Below are 23,007 nucleotides of genomic sequence, written 5' to 3'. Positions count from 1 at the left end.
GAGGGAAGGAGGGGATTTGGGAAGGGGAGGGGGGGGGGGGAAGAGCTGACGGGAGAGCAGAACTTGGCGGAAGTGATCGGACAATACCTGGAAAATGACAAGACGAAAAGCGCCGAGCATAAGGAAGGACTAGACCTGGTGAGAGCTGCTACCGCATCTCCTTGCTGCTGCTGCTACAAATGCGTCATCATCGGCCATCGCCATCTCAATCATCATCATCATCATCATCATCATCATCATCATCATCATCATCTACATCGTCATCATCATCATCGTCGTCGTTATCTCCACCATCATCGTCGTCATCTGCGCTTTCTCTTCCTCCCCCCTCCTTGCTGATATCTTGCAGGCGAAACTCTCGAAGAGGCCGGAGATGATCAGCAGGACTAACTTCTTCTACTTTGTGAGCGAGTGGAGCATGGAGGAAGGGCAGCAACTCAGCCTCTTCGGCGAGTGGGTTCGGCTAATGAGAGACATCACCTTCATCGGTACCTCCTCCACTCTTGCGAATGTTGGCTGATACCTCCCTTCCTCCTCCCCTCCTCCCCTCCTCCTCCTCCACCACCCCTTTTCCTCTCCTCCCCTCCTCCCCTCCTCCTCCACCACCACCTCTTTTCCTCTCCTTCCCTCCTCCTCCTCCTCCTCCTCCTCCTCCTCTCTTCTTTCCCATCCCCTGCTGATCCCGTCCCCTCCCCTCCCCTCTCGTCTTCTCTCCTGCCGCCTTCTCTCCTCCCTGCTCAGCGGCTCCCATTGTCTTCGTCATCTACTTCGGGTGGAACGTCAAGGCCTCCGTCCTCAGCGTCAAGTGCGAATACCGCAAGGATTACGAGGTCTGCATCGCCGAGCGAGAGCCCATCTCCTTCGCCACCTTCATCTTCTGCTTCCTCTACAGCCTCGTCGCCTCTCTGGAGCTCGCTACCCACTACATCAGCCCTCCTCCTATCGCTGGAGGCGCCAGCGCGTCAGAGTCAGTGGAGGTGAGGGTGAGACTGGCCCTTCGCTTCCTCTTCTACTGCCTCTACGCGGCTGCTCTCTTCGTCACTCTCGCCCTCGTCTTCATCTGCTGCCTCTGGATCCTTTACGGCCTCCTCATCGACGTTCCTCGCATCCTTCCCTACGCCATCTTCATGGCCTGCATCGTCCTCGTCGCGTGGGCGTCGGTCTCCAAGAAGATCCGCCTGCGAGTGAAAGCCAAGCGGCTAGTGGCAGAGCGAATCTCCTCCTTCAGAGCCAAGGTGAGAGAAGATGAGAGGAGAAAAGTGAGAGGGGAAGAGAAGGAAAGGAAGAAAAGGGAGGAAGGGAGGAGGAGGAGAAGAGCGGGTACTGAAGCAGCCTCGCAGAACATTCACATCCTCCCCATGCATGTGGTCGAGTTGCTTATCTCCAGTCATCTCAAACTTTCACTGCGGCAAGTCAACCTGACGACTTACGCAATCCTGTGCGAGGCGATCCTGGAGACGGTCCTCTTCATCGGGGTAGCGCAGCCCTCACCTTCCTCCCTCCTCACGCCTGTCGCAGACGGAAACCTTTCTCTTCCTTGGCTTCCTGGCCTTCACCGACGCCTCCATCACTGCCGCGCTCCTCAACAGCTCGCTCGTCATCGGCATCGCTGCTTCCTTCCTTTGGTTTGTGTCCGACAACGGAGATCACGGCGTAAGAGGAGGAGGAGGAGGAGGATGAAGAGGCTCATGGTCCTACAGGACACGAAGTTGGTGCTGGAGCTGCTAGAGCAGAGGATGGCGCAGGGCATCGAGCGCGTGCTGAAGCTCGCATGCTCACAGGTACCTTCCTCGCCTATCCGCACCATGCTGACAAGTGCGACAGCTCGAAGTCGCCATGGAGCATCTTGGCAGGGGAGGGTAAGACAAGAGGAGGGAGGATTGGAAGATTGAGCGAGGAGGGGAGGGGGAGGGGGAGGGGGAAGAAGAGGAGGGAGCAGGGAAGGACAGTGAGAGGTGGCGGCAGGAATATCCCGACCAACGACGAGGACAGCAGCAACTACTTCTCGGAGAGCGACAGCGAGAACCTTGGATCCGAGGACTTCACCTAACTTCCCCTGTATATTTCACTTGTCCTGTCATGTATTATTTGCTGTCTTTACAGCTTGTTGCATGTTCCCGCCGCCTCCTCCTCTGCTCGCCCTTCCCGCTCAACATCAACGAGATGCCCTGCAGCTCTGCGATCGCCTGCTCCTCAATCATTCAACTTGCCATCCCTCCCCTCCCCTCCCCTCCAGCCTTGTCTCTCCCACCCTCCCACCCCTCCTCATCCCATCAGCCCTTCCCTCCTATCGCCCCTCTCCCCCTCCTCCACCCCCTCCCTTCATCTCTCGCGTCTCGCCCCATCCTCACGTCGCGCATCCTTCGGCTTGGGTTCGCTCCTTGCAGAAGGTCGATGACGCCAGCGATTCGCCTCGCGAGCAGCAGCTGAACATGCAGTGAGCGCAGCAGCCGAGGACAAGCGACACAACACCTTGAGCTTCCGCGACTCCCCCAGCTCCTCCTCAGCTTCTCTGACACTCGACTGCCTGTCAGCTGCTGCTTGCACCTTGCTCCGCTCGCCATCGAGCATCGACTGTAGCCCGTGCAGGCAACAAGTCAGGCAGGCGGGGGATCAAGGAAGCGAAACCTGCAAGCGCCGCCGCTCGAGCTCGAGCTGTCTGTTCTTGTCACGAAGAACGTCGGAGAGGCCTAGGAAGCTTCTCCTCTCTACCAACAGCGACTGCACGCGTCCTCGCAACCCAGACATCTCCTGCTGCTACATCACAACAAGCCGGGGAGGGAGCAAGGGGACTAACATCGCAGTACTCCGACAGAGTCTTCTCCATGTCCAGCAAGAGATCTGCAGACACATGAGCTAGGGCAGAGCTCGCTCTCTCTCGACCTTCTTCTCCCTCCTCATCCGCACAAACACTCCTACTACCAAGTCGTCAAGCCCCTCCAAGTTCCCAGCAAGCGAGCTCACCGAACGCTCTCCTCATTCCGCACCAGCATCGAGTGCTCGGACTTACCTGCAGCGCTTGATCGTGAATTCGCGCGTCCTCTCAAGAAGCTGGGGGACGTGTTGGAAGGAGCGAGCTACGGTATGGCGATCAGAGGGCAGGAGGGAGAGACAACAGCATCCGACCAGCTCGCCCTGCTCCATGTCGATTTCTCGCCGGGTTGATCGCAAACTTTCATCGAGGTCCAAGAGCTTCTGTCGTATCCTCTCCCTCGTTCGAGACGATCCAGGGGGAGGGCACAAGGAGCATGACAGTTGTGGCGTCATGGCCTCCTTGTCTTGATTTGGCGCCACCCCTTCATCTTCAGCACCAGCGGTACCGCCATATGCGTCCGTGTGACCTGCGGCTGGAGGAGATGGAGCGAAGGGATGCATCTCCTTCTTGCGCATCATGCGGCATCGCTCATCCGTCGGTCTCCATACAAGGTCGCTGTCCTTTCCCGTTGCTGACTGACCATCAGGTTGCGCATCGATTCCAAGGCGCTCAGCAGTGTCTTCGTAGACTTTCTTCTGAGCAAGCAGCTGATCGACCATGTCTCTGGCTTCCTCCTCAAATGACCGATCTGCTCCTTCGATCCCGAGATCTGGGTCAGTCCTGCCTCTTTCCTTCTCTCCGATACCTTGATCCCATCTCTCTTCTTCGTGGAAGCAACCCACCAGGACATCTTCTTCCCTTCGCTCCATCTCCTCTCGTATCTCCGCCAGCATCTCCGCTCGTAGGCTCAGCATGGCTGCGAGAGGAGCCTTGGCGCGCTCCCATCGTTTCCTCCAGCTCCGCTCTAGTCCCGCCATCTTGGCGATCCCTTGCTCCACCGATCCCAACATACCGCCCTTTACTGGCAGGCCTTTGCCTTAAATTGCTTCACTTTAATACTAAACTATTCATTTTAGTATTAAAGTTACATGAATACGATGTTTGTGTTAAAATAACCATGTTTATGGCTATTTGGTTGGCTATCAGCCTATATTCAAGTTATCAACCTGTGATCCCTCTGCTCATCAGCACGAACATGCTGCGGCTGCGGCTGCTTATGGCGATGGCGGCGATGACGATGGCGGCGACAGGAACTACAGGAGCGGGTGGATCACGGTGCTTAGAATCAGTTGGGAGAGCAGAAGTAGCAACTCGAGGAAGGACATCGGCGCAAGGACTGAACCATTGTTTGCACCGGCGGCTTCGAGGAGGCTCGATAGAGCATCTTGATACCACACAGAGAGATGCAGGAAAGGAGGATGAAATACTGGACCAGGTCAGAGAGCTCATCGATAAGCTGGACGCACAGTTCCAGGAACAAGAGGAAGAGATGTTCCCTAGGCAGGGCGAACCGAAACTCAGGTCCAATGTGATTCACAACGACGTGGACAACGTGGATCCCGACGAAGACAGCAATGGTATCCTGAAGGATGACGAGCCGAACCCGGAACTCCTTGACCAGTCCATGCAGTTCGTCGATAGGGCAGAGGAACTGATCAAAGCGCTGTCACCGGAGAACATCATCAAGAAGGTGGAAGAGGCTGGGGGGCGAATCGAAGACATCGAACCTGTTATCGGACCAGACGGGAGATGTCTGGGGAACTTCACCAGTCTGCAACACTCTCGCGCAAAGGTCATGAAAGACATCAAAGAGATACGAAAGAAGCACAAACTTTTGAGAAGTGAGATGGAGAGGAAGTCCCCCGGACAGCAACTCCTAGAAGAAATCGCCAACGTGAGGTTTCCCTTGTAGTTGTGTATACTAACTCTTTCGTTTCGTAGATGAAGGAGTCTGATATCAATCCTTACATCAAGCTCCTTCATGATTGGAAGAAAAATAAGGATGAAGAGATCCGCATCGGCTCGTTCCAGCAGCAGTATGATGCTATCGGACAGGGAGGGGCACCGGTAACCCGCAGCTTCTCTTGTGCAGCATCTCATTGATATGCAGATTGTGCCGGCCAAGATAGAAGTCAAGCCTGAAGGGCTCAAGCAGGTCTGAACCCTCGTGAATGTGTAGTAGTCCAACTTATGCCTCGCAGGAGATCGAGGCGAGGAGGAGTGATTGACTGCAATACCTCTCGTTCTCATGGGACTCTCGGCGTTGTAATTCTATTCATCAAATTTCATGCTACTCTCTATCTTTGTGGTCCTTCTGTTCTGTTGCTTACTTCCTCAAAGACGAGGTTAGAGAAGAGACATGCAAGTGCAGCAAGACATCGCATTCTCTTGCCATTAGGTCCTCATTAAACATTGACCTTTCCAAAGAGAGCCATCCAACACCAGGACGTCAACGGGCTAAAGAGCTCGAAGCCTGTTTGAATCTTCTTGGGGTCTCTCGTCTTCTTGATCTGCGACATGATGACTTCCACGCTCTCTTCTGAGACACAAACTCGAAAAGGAAATCCATGGGAGGATGGTCCATGCAGAGTCACGAGAGAACTCGGGAAAGCGGCACTAGATTTCCTCCCTTCTTTTCGAAGCTCAAATAGAAATGCCAAAACTCCCATGAAGATACGCACAAATACCCTGCAAAAGTCGTTTCAGTTGCTTTTGACGAAAGCATGCACATCTCACATGATAATAACAAGCAGATTCGTAATGACACCTCCAATGCAGGCGTCCTTCCTGTCACTATCACAAACATATGTACAGGACGACAGACTGACACGAGTGTTGACATTTTGATCATCATGGAAACCTTGACTGCGAGCATTGTATTGACACAAATGCGACAAACTGGGCGAGTACGACCCATCGCAGTGTGTACAAACTCCTGAAGTGATTAAGGCGATGAAGATGAGAACCATCATCACGACGTGATAGAATAAATCTGCATACTGCACAAGTTTGGAAGGCTCTCTAGATCGTGGTGCTCGACGACACAACTGTAATGGAGGCCGCTTGTTGAAAAGGACGAGAAACATCAAGATGAAACATGTCACGTTGAGACCAGTCGCCTTATAGTACGTGTCCATGTCTTGGATCCTCATTGCATGATACGAAACGAAGAATGCAGCTATCTGAAACGCATAGACGATGTGCTCAGGGAGAAAAACTAGATACAAGCTGCCCTGTTTCATCCCAACGCCCATCAGCGAGGACAAGTACTTCAAGAGAAGATCTAAACCACTCAGACCACAACTGAACGTCGGGCCAGCAGTAGCAGAGACAAAGCTGACAGCATCCACGAGGAACATCCTGGTGCTGATAATCTTGGCAGTTTCTGCAGGAATCTTCGAAGAGATCTTGACCACACCGAACCCATTTTCAAATTGAATGCTGTCGAGGAAAACACTCAGGGCCGGCTCCTCTTCCACGGATTTTTCTACGGTTGGTGCTTGAGAGAAATATGGTTCAGACGAAGCGGGATCCAGGGGTGGAGGCGAAACGGCCGATAGCTCATGATCGCTGCCTTGTAGAGTCACGACGTCCGCCAGCATCTGTTGAAGTTATCAGCTTTTGCTTGTACATCAAGTATTAGACTTTGTCTCACAATATCGCTCATGCTCATGCTCATTGTTGTATTCTGGACTCATACCGGACGCCCCTTGGACGTAGCGTAGGGAAATAGGATGACGATGCAGATTCCTGCAGTGGTGCTGCTGATCTGATGAGCGTGTGTGCTTAATAAACAGAGATCCTAAGATCATCTGAACTCAACGTCTTACGCAAGCCAAAGGGGCTGTTGGAAGGTTCGATGATGTTGCGAGATAACAAATATTCCAACGTCTTTTGAAGTTCTTGTTCGAGGAAAAGCGGGAGCCGATAGGGTCGTAGACTGACAGGTTTAGCATCAGGTAAAATGTCAATGGTGGCCTGAAATTCACGAGAAATGTTATAATTGGCGGGCAGATCATCGGTAATGACATCAGAAAATTCGTCCAAAAGTAAAGAAATTGCTTGCTCCTCTGGGGACACATCAGAAGAACGAGCCGGAGAGAAAGAACTGGCTGACGGTGGCGTGGAGGATGAATCAACTTGGAGAACGCAAAGAAACCAATCGTCCTCATCGTTGTCTTGTTGTTGAGAAGCAAAAACATCGGTCAATGACAGGAAAGTAACTTGCGCAAAGGATTGGGGAGCTGTAAGAGAATGAAGCGGAACCATTTCACATGTCGGAAGACGCACGAGTTGTTGCTTGTGGGAAGATTCAATCCATACTTCACGGGTTCGGGCACGAAAAACAAGTCCATATCGAGTTTGCCACGTCAGGGAAAAAATGCATGTAGATAATGTAGAAGGCAGCACATTGAAATTATCGGTAAAGGAGTGTTTGCCAATTGAATAAGTAAGAGAAATAATGCCGAGAGTCTGTAAGTGAACTCCATTGGCGACGCATACAGGGATACGAATAGAGCTGTCAATAGCTGATAAGGGAATATGCAAACGATCGAGGAGGGCGGTCGAAATAACATCGACAGCAGCACCGCCATCGAGAAGAGCTGTAAAATGATAAGGGTCAGCATCAGGAGAAATAGATGAACAAGTCACGGGAAATTTGATGAGATCGGTGACCAGCGATGCTGAATTGTGCAGAACGGAAGGGGACGGAGTTTCAGCTGAGAAGATAAAATGAGAACAAAGCTGGGGCTCCGTATAAGAAGAAATCATGCTCATCGTCGAACTGCAATAACCGAGAGCATGACCTGCGGTACCCTATTCCTGAGGCGGAGGATCAGCAGGAGGCTGAGCTCTTGCTGACGAGGACAAAGAGACTGTCCCAGGAGGAGCAGAAGCGGATGCGACTGCAGGGGAATGCGTGACGGGAGAGCCCGGGTTAGGAGCTGGAGCACCATTCTGAAGGAGAGCCGTGATGGCATTGACGATGGCGGCTTGACTCGCTGGAGGATGGGAGGGCTGTGTCACGGCGGAAGAAGCATTGCGATCAGCTTGCTTTTTCTTGCGGCAGTACTTCAACGTGTGTCCAGAACGTTTGCAGTACGTGCAGAAATAATTTGGGGGAGAACCGGAGGGCTGCGCGGGAGCTGGGGAGGGCTGAACTCCTGGCGTCGACGGAGAGGGTTGAAGGGCACAAATGGGCTGTGGAGCCGGAACCAAAGAAGACGGTTTAACGAAGGCGAAGGCTTTCTGTGCGAGAAGCGACATCGTGGCAGCTGTAGCAGGATGCATGTGCGCGATGGGGACCATGACGAGTCGAACTTCCGGGTCGAGAAAACCGTTGGCGAATTGTTGAAGAAGATTGTGCTCTTGAAATACGACAGTTTCAGATTTGTAGAGTAAGAGTTCGTCAACATAACGTTGCGTCCGAAGAGTATAATCAGTGATCGATTCGTTGACGCCTTGACAGAGATTGGTCACTTGGTGTTGGAGTTTGGCGATGTGAGCCGCGGGAGGAAATTGCTGCGTGATGAAAAGACAGAATTCCGACCAAGGAAGAAGAAACCATTCGTCGAGAGGACGATCGTGAGACATGCGTTGAAGAACAGAGTCATCAAGAAATGTCGTTGTATAGTAAACCCAGAGGTGGCCGGGAATGCGTTGAACAGACAGAGCGCGTCCCATCTGAGAGAGCCAGCTGTGAATGCTTCGAGAATCAGCCTGACCGAGAAAGGGGGTGATGGACGTTCTGGGCTGAAATTTCGGGAGTTTGTCACCAGGGAAAGGTTGAGAAGGACGGACGGGCGTGGGCTGAGGAATCAGCGACATGCACGCGTCACGAGAGGGATTCTGCTGCATGTTAGAAGCACGAATACCTGGCAACGGAGTCATCAGTCGCTCTGGTAAGAGAGAAACTGGAGGTGGAGCTTCGGGAATCGACGAAGGGTCTGACTCATACCGGACGCCCCTTGGACGTAGCGTAGGGAAATAGGATGACGATGCAGATTCCTGCAGTGGTGCTGCTGATCTGATGAGCGTGTGTGCTTAATAAACAGAGATCCTAAGATCATCTGAACTCAACGTCTTACGCAAGGTTGTGTATACAACATATGGTAGCGAATTGGTTCACATTCCAGCACTGATTCAGAATCTCAAAGGATGATTTCAGCAAAGAAAGCAAGCAAACTATCAGTATTGAAAGTGAGAAAATCGCGTAAGGCTCAGACCAGTGAACGAAGGATTCCAACATCTACGGAACAAGTCTCTGATTCAACTTCGATCCATCCAAATGTTGGAGCTCAACAATTTCAATTCCCCCGTCCTTTTTCCGCAACGAAAGATGATGATTCAATTATGCAAGATCGACCACAGCAGGATTCCCATCCAGCTTCTGGTGCTCGCCCATTTTTTTTCACGCCAGTACCAGCCCCGTCTATCTTCGGACAGGAGTCTCCGGCTCCGCATGCTTCCCGTCCTTCCGCTTTTGGTGCTTTTTCTCCGCGTACCCCTGCCGCAGAGCCCATCCCTGCGATGTCTTCGGGTCGGAATGCACCTGCCGCAGAGCCCATCCCTGCGATGTCTTCGGGTCGGAATGCCCCTGCCGCAGAGCCCATCCCTGCGATGTCTTCAGGTCGAAATTCTCCTGCCACCAACGACAAGGAACCATCTCTTCGTCAACTTTTTGCTTTACTCCTGCAACAGAACGCAGATGCCCAGCAACGTCAAGAAGCACTTGAACGCAAGCTGGATCGTCAATTTGAGCAATCTCAGGAATTCAATGATCGTCTACTTGCTCAATCCTACGAACTTCAAGACCGTCTGGTTTCCGCCCTTTCAACCTCTGTGGCAGCAATCCAGCGCTTGAAGCCCCTCCCAGCACCGTCTAGCGCGCAGCCGTCTCCGCGCATGGCGAGTTCTCCCTCCCCTCCCAGCCCTCGGCTGATGCAGACGCATGTCATCCCGGTTGAGTCAGACCCTTCGTCGATTCCCGAAGCTCCACCTCCAGTTTCTCTCTTACCAGAGCGACTGATGACTCCGTTGCCAGGTATTCGTGCTTCTAACATGCAGCAGAATCCCTCTCGTGACGCGTGCATGTCGCTGATTCCTCAGCCCACGCCCGTCCGTCCTTCTCAACCTTTCCCTGGTGACAAACTCCCGAAATTTCAGCCCAGAACGTCCATCACCCCCTTTCTCGGTCAGGCTGATTCTCGAAGCATTCACAGCTGGCTCTCTCAGATGGGACGCGCTCTGTCTGTTCAACGCATTCCCGGCCACCTCTGGGTTTACTATACAACGACATTTCTTGATGACTCTGTTCTTCAACGCATGTCTCACGATCGTCCTCTCGACGAATGGTTTCTTCTTCCTTGGTCGGAATTCTGTCTTTTCATCACGCAGCAATTTCCTCCCGCGGCTCACATCGCCAAACTCCAACACCAAGTGACCAATCTCTGTCAAGGCGTCAACGAATCGATCACTGATTATACTCTTCGGACGCAACGTTATGTTGACGAACTCTTACTCTACAAATCTGAAACTGTCGTATTTCAAGAGCACAATCTTCTTCAACAATTCGCCAACGGTTTTCTCGACCCGGAAGTTCGACTCGTCATGGTCCCCATCGCGCACATGCATCCTGCTACAGCTGCCACGATGTCGCTTCTCGCACAGAAAGCCTTCGCCTTCGTTAAACCGTCTTCTTTGGTTCCGGCTCCACAGCCCATTTGTGCCCTTCAACCCTCTCCGTCGACGCCAGGAGTTCAGCCCTCCCCAGCTCCCGCGCAGCCCTCCGGTTCTCCCCCAAATTATTTCTGCACGTACTGCAAACGTTCTGGACACACGTTGAAGTACTGCCGCAAGAAAAAGCAAGCTGATCGCAATGCTTCTTCCGCCGTGACACAGCCCTCCCATCCTCCAGCGAGTCAAGCCGCCATCGTCAATGCCATCACGGCTCTCCTTCAGAATGGTGCTCCAGCTCCTAACCCGGGCTCTCCCGTCACGCATTCCCCTGCAGTCGCATCCGCTTCTGCTCCTCCTGGGACAGTCTCTTTGTCCTCGTCAGCAAGAGCTCAGCCTCCTGCTGATCCTCCGCCTCAGGAATAGGGTACCGCAGGTCATGCTCTCGGTTATTGCAGTTCGACGATGAGCATGATTTCTTCTTATACGGAGCCCCAGCTTTGTTCTCATTTTATCTTCTCAGCTGAAACTCCGTCCCCTTCCGTTCTGCACAATTCAGCATCGCTGGTCACCGATCTCATCAAATTTCCCGTGACTTGTTCATCTATTTCTCCTGATGCTGACCCTTATCATTTTACAGCTCTTCTCGATGGCGGTGCTGCTGTCGATGTTATTTCGACCGCCCTCCTCGATCGTTTGCATATTCCCTTATCAGCTATTGACAGCTCTATTCGTATCCCTGTATGCGTCGCCAATGGAGTTCACTTACAGACTCTCGGCATTATTTCTCTTACTTATTCAATTGGCAAACACTCCTTTACCGATAATTTCAATGTGCTGCCTTCTACATTATCTACATGCATTTTTTCCCTGACGTGGCAAACTCGATATGGACTTGTTTTTCGTGCCCGAACCCGTGAAGTATGGATTGAATCTTCCCACAAGCAACAACTCGTGCGTCTTCCGACATGTGAAATGGTTCCGCTTAATTCTCTTACAGCTCCCCAATCCTTTGCGCAAGTTACTTTCCTGTCATTGACCGATGTTTTTGCTTCTCAACAACAAGACAACGATGAGGACGATTGGTTTCTTTGCGTTCTCCAAGTTGATTCATCCTCCACGCCACCGTCAGCCAGTTCTTTCTCTCCGGCTCGTTCTTCTGATGTGTCCCCAGAGGAGCAAGCAATTTCTTTACTTTTGGACGAATTTTCTGATGTCATTACCGATGATCTGCCCGCCAATTATAACATTTCTCGTGAATTTCAGGCCACCATTGACATTTTACCTGATGCTAAACCTGTCAGTCTACGACCCTATCGGCTCCCGCTTTTCCTCGAACAAGAACTTCAAAAGACGTTGGAATATTTGTTATCTCGCAACATCATCGAACCTTCCAACAGCCCCTTTGGATTCCCCGTGCTTTACAGTCGCCGCAAAAACGACCCTCGATCTCCTACAGATCCCTCCAGCTATCGTCTTTGCACTGACTTGCGAAAACTTAATGCCATGGTCCACAGCAACCCCAGGTATCCTACTCCTAACCCTGAGGAGATGTTAGAATCTGTCGCCGAGGTCATTCGCAAATCCAAGCGTTTCTTGCACCCTTCTGAATACAAACTTTGGATTTCAGCTCTCGATCTTCTCCGCGGTTTTTGGCAAATTCCTGTTGCCCCTGATCATCGCAAATATGTCGCCATCATCACCAAGTTTGGCAAATATCAGTTTCGCAATCTTCCATTCGGCTACATTCACGCCAGCAATATTTTTCAAGAATGGATTACTCTTCTCTTTCGTGATATTACCAGTGTATTCCCGTACATTGATGACTTGCTCATCCTTGATTTCGGCACGTTTGATCAACACCTCAACACTCTTCGTCGCGTTCTTCTGCGCTGCCGCGAGAATCAAGTTTACCTCAAGAAATCAAAAGTCAAGCTCTTTCAAGATAGTGTCGAGTTCCTCGGTCATCAAATCTCTGCTGATGGTATATCGACTCAATCCAGTAAGACCAGCGCGATCCTTGACTGGCCACCACCCAGCAACGCAAAGGAGATCAAAATATTTCTTGGGCTCTCCGGATATTACCGTCGCTTTATTCGCAACTATGCCCACATTGCTGCTCCTCTTCATGCTCTTCTTCGTAAGAATGTCGTCTTTCAATGGACTCCCGAGTGTCAGCAAGCCTTTGATCTTCTCAAACACCGGTTAACCTCCTCCCCAATTCTCTCTCACTTTGATCCAGCGCTTAGAACAGAAGTTCACACCGATGCCTCAAACACAGCTCTCGGCGGTGTTCTTCTTCAGTACGACGCTGACAACAAAGAGAAAGTCATTGGATTCTACAGTCGCCTGTTTACTGATGCAGAAAGAAATTATCAAACCACTGAGCGCGAACTTTTGGCCATCAAAGACGTGCTTCTTCACTTCCAATTTTATCTGCTTGGCAAGCCCATCATCCTTCGTACTGATCACAAGGCTCTCACGTACTTTCAAACCCAAAAGGATCTCAAAGGTCGTCTTCGCCGCTGGTTAGAAACTCTCAGTGAATTCTCTATCGTCGAGATCGCGCACGTGAAAGGTACCGATAATGTCGTCCCTGACGCTCTCAGCCGCCAATACCCCGACGACGACGTCGCACCTCCACGCGATGACGCAATCCTACATTCAGATGATCAAGATTTTCATCATCTCCTTGCTCTTGATGCTCCTGCTGATAATGCTTCTCTCGTCGAATCTCTTCACGACGCAATCGTCCAAGCATATTCCTCGTGTTCATACTTTTCTACAATCTATCAAGCAGTTCAAAACAACCCATCGTACAAGCATTTTCACATTGAAAATCATCTCCTGATTCTAACAGATAGTCTTCACCGACAACGCATTTGTATTCCTCAATCTGTTCGCAAAGAAGTTCTATACCGTGCCCATGACCTTCACAGTCACCGCGGCTTCTCTCGAACATACTTGGCTCTTGTTCCTGTTGTTTATTGGCCCTCGATGCGTCAACAAGTCGAACGTTACATCCTTTCCTGTCAATCTTGCATCCAATACAAATCTTATCGCAAGCCACAGATGGGCCCGTCGCACAGTCAAGCAGCTCCGTCTGATCGTTTTGCTACAATCTCCATCGATGTTGTTTCCGGCTTCCCGCCTACTCGTTCTCATTACGACTCGATCTTCGTTTGTGTTGACAACTTTTCTGGACGTGTCTTTCTGTCTCCATGCAAGAAGACTCTCACCTCTCAACAAGCTGCCGATCTTTTTGTTTCGAAAGTCTGCGCCAACCAAGGCCTTCCCAACGAAATCATTTCAGATAATGCAAAAATCTTCTCTTCTGCCTTCTGGACTAAACTTTTCGAACTCTTGCAGGTCAAAATCAAGCATTCTTCGCCTTACTATCCTCAAGGCAATGCTCGACCTGAACGCCTCAACTCCGTCTTGATTGAAGCTCTTCGCATCTACTGTGCCAATCGCGTCAACCATGACTGGGACAGATTTCTTCCCCTCTTCGAGATGCATTACAATTCTTCCGTCAAACGTTCAACAGGCCTTGCGCCATTCGAGATTATTTATGGCCGCAACGTCAAAACTCAACTGGCTCTCCCTGCCCTTTCCAACTCGTCTGATGATCCTGAAGACATTCGCGAAGCCATCCAAGTGCACATGGAAGCAGCTCGCGATGCCCTCGATCACATGGCTCGTTCAACTGAACAGACCCTTGACCAACACCGTCGCCCTCACAATTTCAACATCGGCGATCTCGTGTGGCTCTCAACGACGAATATTCCAATCACCGACAGCTTTCCCAAGCTCCGTCCTCGTTTCATCGGTCCCTTCAAGATCCTCTCCTTTGTTTCTGACAACACTGTTCATCTCGAACTGACAGATCGCTTTCGTCATCTTGAACACAGCGTCTTCAACCTCAAGTGGCTTCGCCCCCATCAGGACCGTGATCCCAACTTCGAGCTTCATGTCGATCGACCGGATCCTCTTTCGACAGCTCAAGGACTTGAATACGAAGTGGAACAAATTCTCGACAAACGTCAACGTGGTCGTGGTATCCAATATCTTGTTCATTGGAAAGGCTACCCTAACCCAGCTGATCACTCCTGGAAATCAGCTTCTGAACTCAACAAGAAATCTGGTATTCGTGCTTTAATTCAACAATTTGAATCTTCTTTATTAGCTCAAGCGTCACCTTCCCGCCGCTCTTCTTCCTCTTCTTCTGCAGATCCTTAACTCAAGATTCTTCTGAGCGAAGTCAACGACAGGTGGACCTTCTTGTCGTCTCGCAGTGGGAGCGATGTTGTATTCTGGACTCATACCGGACGCCCCTTGGACGTAGCGTAGGGAAATAGGATGACGATGCAGATTCCTGCAGTGGTGCTGCTGATCTGATGAGCGTGTGTGCTTAATAAACAGAGATCCTAAGATCATCTGAACTCAACGTCTTACGCAAGGTTGTGTATACAACACTCATGCTCATGCTCATGCTCATGCTTCTATGAGTCTATCTCACCCGCTCTCTTCCCTCTCCCTCTCCCTCTCCCTCTCCCTCTCCCTCTCCCTCTCCCTCTCCCTCTCCCTCTCCCTCTCCCTCTCCCTCTCCCTCTCCCTCTCTTGGTACTCGTACAGCTTTTCATACAGCCCCCACCCTCAAGAAGGGGAATCACAGTTTCTAAAGACCCTACCCTTCAATTGAGAAATTCATAACCCCTACCCTTTAATTCTATATCCTCTTCTCAAGCAATGATTCGATACCCTTCTATATGAATATAATCAATATCTTATTCGAGGTTTTTGATTCATGTCTAGACCTTCTGGCTAATGCCTTCACATGCGAACACTACTACCGGTCAGTCTCCTCCCACCACCCCTTCATCCTCATCAGCCGACGAACCCCACCCCTCCAACTTGCAAAAGTACGGAAGCTCCGACGATCCCGGAGGCACAACTAGGCTTCATATACGTCACTAGGGAACCGAGTATTTGGTCCTAGGAAGGTCCTATTCCCAGTGAGTCCGTTACTACATACGATGGTATGAAGCACTACTGTAGAGGTCTTGGGGGGTACTGGAGTATCAAAACCGTTCTGGATCGGAAAAGGAGGGGGTGATCACAGGGAATGGAGGGGGTGGGGATCGGAGCTCCATGTCGAGGACTCTAAAAGTTTTTATGAAGTTGGTGGCTGGCCTTGACCCTTCGGGCGAATAGTTTATTGAGTAAAATAATGTACGGGCTTGGAGCGTTTGGGGGGGGGGGTTACTTTATTAGGACGGAAGGGGTTACCAAAATTACAACTAGCATTATTTAATTTACAACTCTCTTTTAATTCACTTGCTAACTGTGTGGTCAGGCGCTACCCGGCTAGCAGGCTTGAATATAGAGAGACGATGTTAGTCATCGGAGACAGCAGACACCGCAGCAAAGTCCACGATGGCAGTGCAGATGGCAGTGTGGAACGACGACGAGGCGATGCCATGGATCCTTGCGGACGGGTGAAGATGAAGCTTGCCTCTCCCCTCATCATCTCCTCTCCTCCTTTTCCCTTCTTGTTTCGTCTCATCTCATATCGTCTCGTCTCTTCTCGTCGCATTTCTGTTCAGCTCGGCTCAGCTCGGCTCGGCTCTGCTCTGCTCTGCTCTGCTCTGCTCTGCTCTGCTCTGCTCTGTGCTCTGTGCTCTGCTCTGCTCTGCTCTGCTCTGCTCTGCTCTGCTCTGCTCTGCTCTGCTCTGCTCTGCTCTGCTCTGCTCTGCTCTGCTCTGCTCTGCTCTGCTCTGCTCTGCTCTGCTCTGCTCTGCTCTGCTCTGCTCTGCTCTGCTCTGCTCTGCTCTGCTCTGCTCTGCTCTGCTCTGCTCTGCTCTGCTCTGCTCTGCTCTTCTTCTCCTCGTTGCCGTCTACACTAGTTCGATGGGTTTCTGCGTTGACTTTTTCTAACACCTGTCCGTTGCTAAGGCGTCGAGCAGCTGAGTTTGAACTCCCTGCATGGACGCGAGCAGTTCATCCCATCTCCACTGCGGGTACATGTGCATGGTGACTTGATTATTGCTGACTCTATCAAGACGTCAAGACGTTTGCGACGCCGCAGGTATGAGCTAGTCATGATGCCGGTGCATTACTGCTTCTGACGGTGTTCTGCTCCCCCTCTGGAAGGTTGGCGGAGTGGTAGAGCTACACTGGTCCTACCGGTACAAGTTGCTACGGGACTTGTGAGGAATTGATTGTATTCATGCGAATGTTTCAGCATTGCAAATTGGGTAGAGAAGCGGTGGAAGGAGATGATTCTCAGATGGAATGTGTACAGAAGGTACAGAAGGCGTGGTATGAGGAATCCTTACAAAACTCCTCGCAGTGTCTCACGAAATAAGGAGCTGGCATCTTCCTCCTCTAACAAAAGTTGGTGGCTACATGGTAACAAGTGTCACTCTGACGTTCCTCAGATATAGAAGAGAACAAGGATGAGAAACGACCTCGCAGGCAGGGCAGGAGACATGCTGAAGCTGAACCGTCAAGACTGCAGAGGCCGAAGGAAGGGGCAAGCTTGTGATGTGCGCGTGGGTCTGACAAGATGCACTGACAGGATGCCATGGTGGATGTGGCCCAGGCCTCGGAAAGCTCAGCCGGGGAGGAGGAAGTGAAAGGTCGCTCTTCCTCCAATCAAGCACAAAGTGAATCCAAAGGAGCACAAGGTGACTGGAGTGTGGCATGCTAGTGCTCGCGCTCACTGGAGACAGCGACAAGCGTCAGCTGGAATGACGACTGGGGGATCACGACGAGCAAGTGGCAACGGGCCATCGCTCAGGTTGTTTGGATGACGTGGTGGAGTCAGGATGACGTGGTCAGCAGGGATGCATGTTCATCGAGGTGGCAAGATGCCGCGCCGAAGTGCTTCATGTCTGCATGCAGGTCTGACGCTTGACGTGAGAAGGAAGGAGGGTGAGAGTCGCTTGCAGGGCTATCGGATCCTTGCTCTCTGCTCGGACAACACAGCACGGGTGGGTCTTTCCTCGCGCTCCTTCTGCTTTGATCGCCCTCGAGGTTGTGGATACGACCACCGGCAGCTTGCTGAGTGCCGTCCATCGACCAGGAATGTCGTGGTGCGTCGCGTTCAGGTATGACAAGCTCGGGGTGAAGATGGTCGGGGGTTGCGATGTGGGCGGGGGGGGCGGGGGGGACGGGAGGAGGTTCGAGTATGATTGTCGTATTTCAAGACAAGGGGTGATCCTCAGCGCGGCGGATGATCGGACGCTCTGGTGCCTTGACCTCGTGACGTGAGGAGGTCAAAGTAATGCCCTGCTTGTCGATGACACTTTGACAGAGGAAGTTGTTTGGCAACACTCAGAGGACATGTAGGCTCTCTAACTACTCCTTCTCTCTGTCTTCCCTCCTTTTTTCTACTTCTTTCTCATTGCTTCCTCCTCCTGCATTCACATGTGTCTCTGATGTCTCGCGATTCTGAACAGCAAGCGACTGTACACTGTGTAACAACAAGAGAGCATCTTGCCGTCTCTGGTACTGAAGGGAAATGAAAGTATCGAGTAAGACGAGAAACAGGCGATGCTAGCGGATGTGTTCGAGTATGGGATTTGAGGTCAAGACTTTCTTCATGTTCCTCCTACTCCTCCTGCTGCTTCCGCCTTGATGGCATCCTTCTCGATCCTCCTCCTCCTCCTCACTTTCATTCTCGTTCTTCTCCTGCTCTTGCTCCCTCTTCTCTTCCCTTCTCGCTTTTTCTCTGCTCAGATCCCACCTCTCTCTCGATGCATTTATATGAAGGACTACAGGCATGCTAGTCAACAGCACAAGATTGAGACAGGGCTCTCAGGGTTTTCAAAGGAAGAGCTGGCGGTGGAGGTATCAGCACAGCACAGGAGGTAACGGGCTTAACGAGAGGAGCAGGAGGCGGAGCGAGGACGCGCGTGCATAGGGTCTTTCTCTCACGAGCAGCGAGTCACGTGCGTGGCTCTCTCGGATGACCTCGAGATATTTGCAGCTGGTTAGGGATGGGTGGGGCGGCGCGAGCTGCTGACAGTGGAGGCAGGAGGGTCTTGCGGGAGCTTGAGAGTTTGGAGGATAGAGGAAGGAGAAGGGGGCGAGGCTTCAGTCGCCGACCATGTCGAGCTGGCGGGGGAGCAGGAGGACGAGAGCGACATTCTCTGCCTCCGATGTCAATCTTGTGCCGATCGATTCTGGTGGATCTCAGCTGGAGACTCTCTGGGGCGTGTCCATACATGGCGAGTGGAAGTCGATGGGGCGGGCAGGTTGGCGGTGGTTCACCAGTGGAAGGAGCAGACGCATGAGGAAGGGAGTTGCTCTCACTGACTGCCGCACTGACAAGGTTGGCAATGCAGGGAGCAGTACTGAGCATGCACCTCTACGCGGGGACAGCAGTCTCAGGTGCCTGGCTGGCCCTTGTGGCGTGACGTGAGTTTGGAGCAGGCAGCAGTACAGGAACCGTCGCTGTCGCCTCGCTCGAGACAGGAGGGGTGAAGTCTCCTCCTCTGCTACACGCTGGTGACATGATGCCCAGCTGCTCGCCTCCTTCCAGGCCTTCGATTCCTCCGTGGGTGTCACAGCCTTGACTGCTCGTCGGGTGAGAAGTGGAGGGAAGGAGGGAAGGGAGGCTGGAGAGGATATGAGGCTGACGTGGCAGGCAGAAAATCATTGTGAGTGGGAGCTCTGAGGGTGATGTGGTTCTCTGGGACTTCTCGAACAAGTACATCTTTGTCCCCCCGCCCCGCCCCCGGGGCCCGCCCCACCTTCCTCCTCATCCTCCTCATCCTCCACCACCACCACCACCACCACCACTTCTTCCTCTACTCTACCTCTTCTTCTTCTTCATTTCCTTCAGTCCTGCCGCTTTTGGTTTTTCGCTCTCTCTCCCTAGGCCCACTCACTCACCTCCTCTGATTTGCCATCTCAGAATCTTAACTCTTCCTGGGAGCTGAACTGAGTTGGAGGCTTGAAGATCTTTCAAGGCTTCCTGCATTAGCAATAAAATGAAGAATGCTCTGCTATGGGTTTGGAGGAACAAAACAAATCTCACAATCTCCATTACTTGTCTGAGTCGCGAGCCGGGCCGCCGGGTCAGATCCGACGATCCGAGGCTACAATGACCGCCGGGCCGAGTCACTGAGTCATGCTCGGGCGGCAACTGCCACCGCGATCGAGACACCGAAATGGCATGTTGAGACAAAAATCAGTCCGGCGGGGGATTCCGGGAATCGAACCCGGGACCTCTCGCACCCGAAGCGAGCATTATGCCACTAAACCAAATCCCCGAACTATTAGTCACAGTCCAGCTAGGGTTTATATACCTTGAAATCAAAATCATAAGGATATCAAATGGAAACGAAGGACAGTTGGATAGCGGGATTGCGAGATGGCGAGAGCTTCAACAAGGAAGACAGCACTGTACTCGGATAAGAACAGCTCTACAGGATAGAAAACTCCCTTGCTGACTCCTCTGCAGGCTCCTCTGCCAGCGTTCGAAGACTGCAGACAGACTCTCAGCATACGCTTTTGCATCCGCCGAGCACAAGGATGCTTTGACCAGGCGGGAGACAACCATCTCCAAGCATAAGCAGAACTGTACATCCATCAGTAGAGCCGAAAAATGAACATCACTCACTATGTTCAAATCTTTGGCATTCATCTTCTCTCTTGATCGGGACTCGACTGCTTCTTTAAAGAGTTCCTCCTCCTCGACTACGAAGTTGACCTTCTGCGACATGTCAAGACAGTAGGGGTACCTTCACTCTCACGTACTCGCACAAGCTGAGAAAGCTCGACGAGCTCCATCGGTGATCCAACCTCGTCTCCAGCCACCTCCTTTCCCAGCATGGTTTTCATCAGGCGAGCAGTCAAAGAGCTGCAGCTAACGTGAGGCCTCGGGCTGATGGGAATCAAACTACCTGTGGACTCTCTCCGTGTCTTGTGAGTAGGGCCACAACTGCCTCAGCAACTGACAGCGACTCTGATTGGAAACCGTGACGTCATCGTCGAAGAATACTTCCATCAATTGCGCTTTGACGTCCTCCCATCGCCAACTCCTGACCAGAGTCTTGAATCTCGTCAGCTCTCGCTTGCCATCACAGCAGTCATCACATGCAGGCAGCTGGCAATCGCTTCCCGCGCGTTGTGACCATCCGCCATCTCGCCGTCGAGGTCACGGAGCTCGAAGGTGCCGTCTTGTTGGATTCGAGGGTCAGCCAACAGTCGGAGGATGAGGGCAATCCATTGCAGACGCTTCTCCTTGCTCGGCCGCATCCACCTGCTGCTCTCCTTCAGAAATTAACGATGAGCGATTTCGCCCTTACCTTTCCATTGCATCCTTGATAACCAGAAACAACCTTCCAACGTACAAGATCCCGTCCTTGCCGTCTGTGCTTTTCTCCTCCTCCTCTTCAAGTTCATTCAGTCGCCCAACCCCTCATAGACTCTTCGCTTCGTACCTTGAGGCGCGATAAATTCGTGGGATGGAAACTCTTTGTGTTGGGGGTGTTTGTATTTTGACGGAGGAAGAATTTCGACATTGTAGTAGTATTGCTTCGAATCGAATTCCATAAGCCTGCCTTCTTTCCATCCCTCCATCTTAGTCTTGACACAGATTCGAGTGCCCTTGCTGTGTATGATGTATGGGGGCCGGGCCTTCTTTGATGTGGCGTCGGACTGCGCTCTGGTAACATCTGCCGCATGCATCTCTACCTTCAAAAGTTGTCCGACCTCTCGTTCGGGAATCCCGACATCAACCATGCAGTTGTAAACATCCTGATCAAACACCGCCAACGATAGCCTGCTCGTGGTATCACCCGGAAGATTGGCTTCGCGTAGAGGTTTCACTTGCCTCGCTGATCTTAAAAACTTCTGGAGGAGCTGCCGAGCTGCCACGCAGCATTCCACGTGATTGTGAAAAACCTGCACAGCCATGTGAGGGACAAGTGTGGCAAACAAAGGGAATGCAACAGATATCCAAAGCAGACTTGTCACAAGCTCTTCTTCTTGTTTGGACCCTAGTGGATCTTCTAGGCGCTGCAGCAGTTGCCCTCGCAAGCGTTTGGGGTTTGAAGAGAGGTCATATTTTTTCATACAACCGATCAATCGTTCGGGCATGCATTCCCTGACATCCCTCATGTCGACGAAGGGAACAAAGTGCAAGAAGGCTTTGTTCGCTTCCTCGTCTTCCTGAGGCTCCTGCCCACCAGGCTGCTCATCTACCAGTTTATGTGCTTGTTCAATCAACTCTCCGTAAGCCTCCAATTCCCCGTTATGCGTCTCGCCATCTTTGTTTTGTTTCAGCAAGACTTTGTTCCTTCGAGAGCGCTCGGAGATAACCTGTCGTGCATCATCGTCAAAGCGACTCGGTTGACCTCCATCAGCATCACCCTCATCACGAATCGGTTTTGAAGCGAGTCGGACCGAGTTGACTCTGGCATTGCACCTCACGTCAGAGACATCAACCATGAGCTAGACGTAGCACCTTGAGGTAGCTTGCGGCGCCTGTCTCTCTGTAACCTGCTTTCTCCGTCTTCACCGTCATCGACAAGGTCTTGTCTGGCAGGAGCATGCCGGCTCTCGTCTTCTGCGACCTTCCTTGGTCTCCCTCGCTTTCTCCTGCCTGGAGCTGCTTGAACCTCCTGTTTCCCTTGGTTGGCTGCATGGGAATCGGTCTTCCTAGGCCGACCTCGACCCCTCTTAACGACAGCCCCTCTTCCGTCCGTATCCTTCTGACCCTCTGCTTCATCCTCCTCAGTCACAGGACATGTCCTGTATCTTTTGCTTGGTGAGCATGGTAGTGTCATAGCACTGTGGCTATCGTTTTGCTGAGTCGCTGCCTCTTCCTTTTTTATGCTGGCTTCCGAAGTGCCAGAAGCTTTTCCTCGTGAGGTCGGGTCTCGTATCGAATGAGAAGCAGTGAGGGGGAAATCTTCATCGTCAGAAGAAGCGGGGGAGAGAGACAAAGAAGCGACAGACGACAGAGAGCTTGACAAGGAACTAGATCTACACAGTTCACCAGGAACAGGCGAGCCTGGTCGGCTCATATTCGATGAAGATGTTCTTCACCCTCTCGTCTCCTTCTAAGTGTGAATCCCTAGAGCCACTTGTCACTCCATATTCACTCCATATAACCTCCTCCTCCTCCTCCTCCTCCTCCTCCTCCTCCTCCTCCTCCTCCTCCTCCTCCTCCTCCTCCTCCTCCTCCTCCTCCTCCTGCAGGGTTTCTTCTCCTGCTGTTCGCCCCGTCCCTCGATCGTGGGAGTTCCCCTCTCCAGACCAGTGCGAGCAGAACCTGAGCCACTCCTTCCCGCGGACGAGCAAGGCAGAGAGAGGAGGAGAAGGAGGCGGGGGAGACGCTGAGAGGCCTGCAGGGGAAGCAGCGGAGAATGGCAAGGGACAAGGATGGAAAACTCTCTCCTGCTTCCTCTCTCTGCGGCAGTTTCGGTCCTCTCCCCTTCCTTTCCTCCTCGTCCTCCTTTCTTCCACCTCCCCTTGCTCCGCCTCCTCCTCCTCCTCCT

At 52.0% G+C, this 23,007-nt stretch overlaps 7 protein-coding genes and 1 non-coding gene across 8 annotated transcripts in view; 4 read left to right on the top strand and 4 right to left on the bottom strand.

The window, feature by feature from the left end:
• GUITHDRAFT_140819 (hypothetical protein) overlaps nt 1-2,050 on the top strand; it is a gene marked incomplete at both ends in the record, with an annotated part of 10,784 nt that extends 8,734 nt beyond the window's left edge. Inside the window, 8 exons of the mRNA XM_005829878.1 lie at nt 61-138; nt 350-488; nt 742-1,235; nt 1,341-1,475; nt 1,519-1,653; nt 1,701-1,781; nt 1,825-1,859; nt 1,966-2,050. Of these exons, the coding sequence (XP_005829935.1) occupies nt 61-138; nt 350-488; nt 742-1,235; nt 1,341-1,475; nt 1,519-1,653; nt 1,701-1,781; nt 1,825-1,859; nt 1,966-2,050 (1,182 nt within the window). The remainder of the gene's footprint in view (nt 1-60; nt 139-349; nt 489-741; nt 1,236-1,340; nt 1,476-1,518; nt 1,654-1,700; nt 1,782-1,824; nt 1,860-1,965) is intronic.
• Nucleotides 2,051-2,347: 297 nt separating this feature from the next.
• On the bottom strand, nt 2,348-3,825 carry GUITHDRAFT_111002 (hypothetical protein; the record flags this gene model as incomplete). The annotated part of the gene is made up of 7 exons (XM_005829877.1): nt 2,348-2,426; nt 2,471-2,574; nt 2,629-2,751; nt 2,798-2,841; nt 2,884-2,915; nt 2,965-3,077; nt 3,127-3,825. 7 exons carry the CDS (start codon nt 3,823-3,825, stop codon nt 2,348-2,350), a joined length of 1,194 nt encoding a protein of 397 aa, XP_005829934.1.
• A 169-nt stretch (nt 3,826-3,994) lies between these two features.
• Nucleotides 3,995-5,043, top strand: GUITHDRAFT_163976 (hypothetical protein; the record flags this gene model as incomplete). The annotated part of the gene is made up of 4 exons (XM_005829876.1): nt 3,995-4,709; nt 4,757-4,882; nt 4,926-4,970; nt 5,017-5,043. Exons 1-4 carry the CDS (start codon nt 4,011-4,013, stop codon nt 5,041-5,043), a joined length of 897 nt encoding a protein of 298 aa, XP_005829933.1. The 5' UTR covers nt 3,995-4,010.
• Nucleotides 5,044-5,220: 177 nt separating this feature from the next.
• Nucleotides 5,221-6,494, bottom strand: GUITHDRAFT_111000 (hypothetical protein; the record flags this gene model as incomplete). Its single annotated transcript, XM_005829875.1, has 3 exons — nt 5,221-5,503; nt 5,552-6,417; nt 6,471-6,494. 3 exons carry the CDS (start codon nt 6,492-6,494, stop codon nt 5,221-5,223), a joined length of 1,173 nt encoding a protein of 390 aa, XP_005829932.1.
• A 10,584-nt stretch (nt 6,495-17,078) lies between these two features.
• Nucleotides 17,079-17,610, top strand: GUITHDRAFT_110997 (hypothetical protein; the record flags this gene model as incomplete). The annotated part of the gene is made up of 4 exons (XM_005829874.1): nt 17,079-17,181; nt 17,227-17,294; nt 17,339-17,398; nt 17,446-17,610. The coding sequence occupies 4 exons, from the start codon at nt 17,079-17,081 to the stop codon at nt 17,608-17,610; spliced, it is 396 nt and encodes a 131-aa protein (XP_005829931.1).
• Nucleotides 17,611-18,133: 523 nt separating this feature from the next.
• GUITHDRAFT_163975 (hypothetical protein) lies at nt 18,134-19,507 on the top strand (the record flags this gene model as incomplete). Its single annotated transcript, XM_005829873.1, has 8 exons — nt 18,134-18,346; nt 18,440-18,488; nt 18,534-18,793; nt 18,844-18,889; nt 18,932-18,978; nt 19,023-19,085; nt 19,150-19,208; nt 19,416-19,507. 8 exons carry the CDS (start codon nt 18,134-18,136, stop codon nt 19,438-19,440), a joined length of 762 nt encoding a protein of 253 aa, XP_005829930.1. The 3' UTR covers nt 19,441-19,507.
• A 194-nt stretch (nt 19,508-19,701) lies between these two features.
• On the bottom strand, nt 19,702-19,773 carry GUITHDRAFT_t64. Its single transcript has one exon. It is a non-coding gene; the product is annotated as a tRNA-Pro (tRNA).
• A 49-nt stretch (nt 19,774-19,822) lies between these two features.
• Nucleotides 19,823-22,151, bottom strand: GUITHDRAFT_110996 (hypothetical protein; the record flags this gene model as incomplete). The annotated part of the gene is made up of 10 exons (XM_005829872.1): nt 19,823-19,987; nt 20,046-20,081; nt 20,124-20,216; nt 20,267-20,363; nt 20,407-20,555; nt 20,600-20,765; nt 20,812-20,896; nt 20,947-21,826; nt 21,877-21,920; nt 22,007-22,151. 10 exons carry the CDS (start codon nt 22,149-22,151, stop codon nt 19,823-19,825), a joined length of 1,860 nt encoding a protein of 619 aa, XP_005829929.1.
• Nucleotides 22,152-23,007: the final 856 nt, after the last annotated feature.

The sequence above is a fragment of the Guillardia theta genome, assembly GCF_000315625.1.
Source record: "Guillardia theta CCMP2712 unplaced genomic scaffold GUITHscaffold_49, whole genome shotgun sequence".
Classification (NCBI taxonomy): Eukaryota; class Cryptophyceae; order Pyrenomonadales; family Geminigeraceae; genus Guillardia; species Guillardia theta.
The sequence above is the reverse complement of the archived record's forward strand: the minus strand, read 5'-3'. Positions and strand labels throughout refer to the sequence as shown.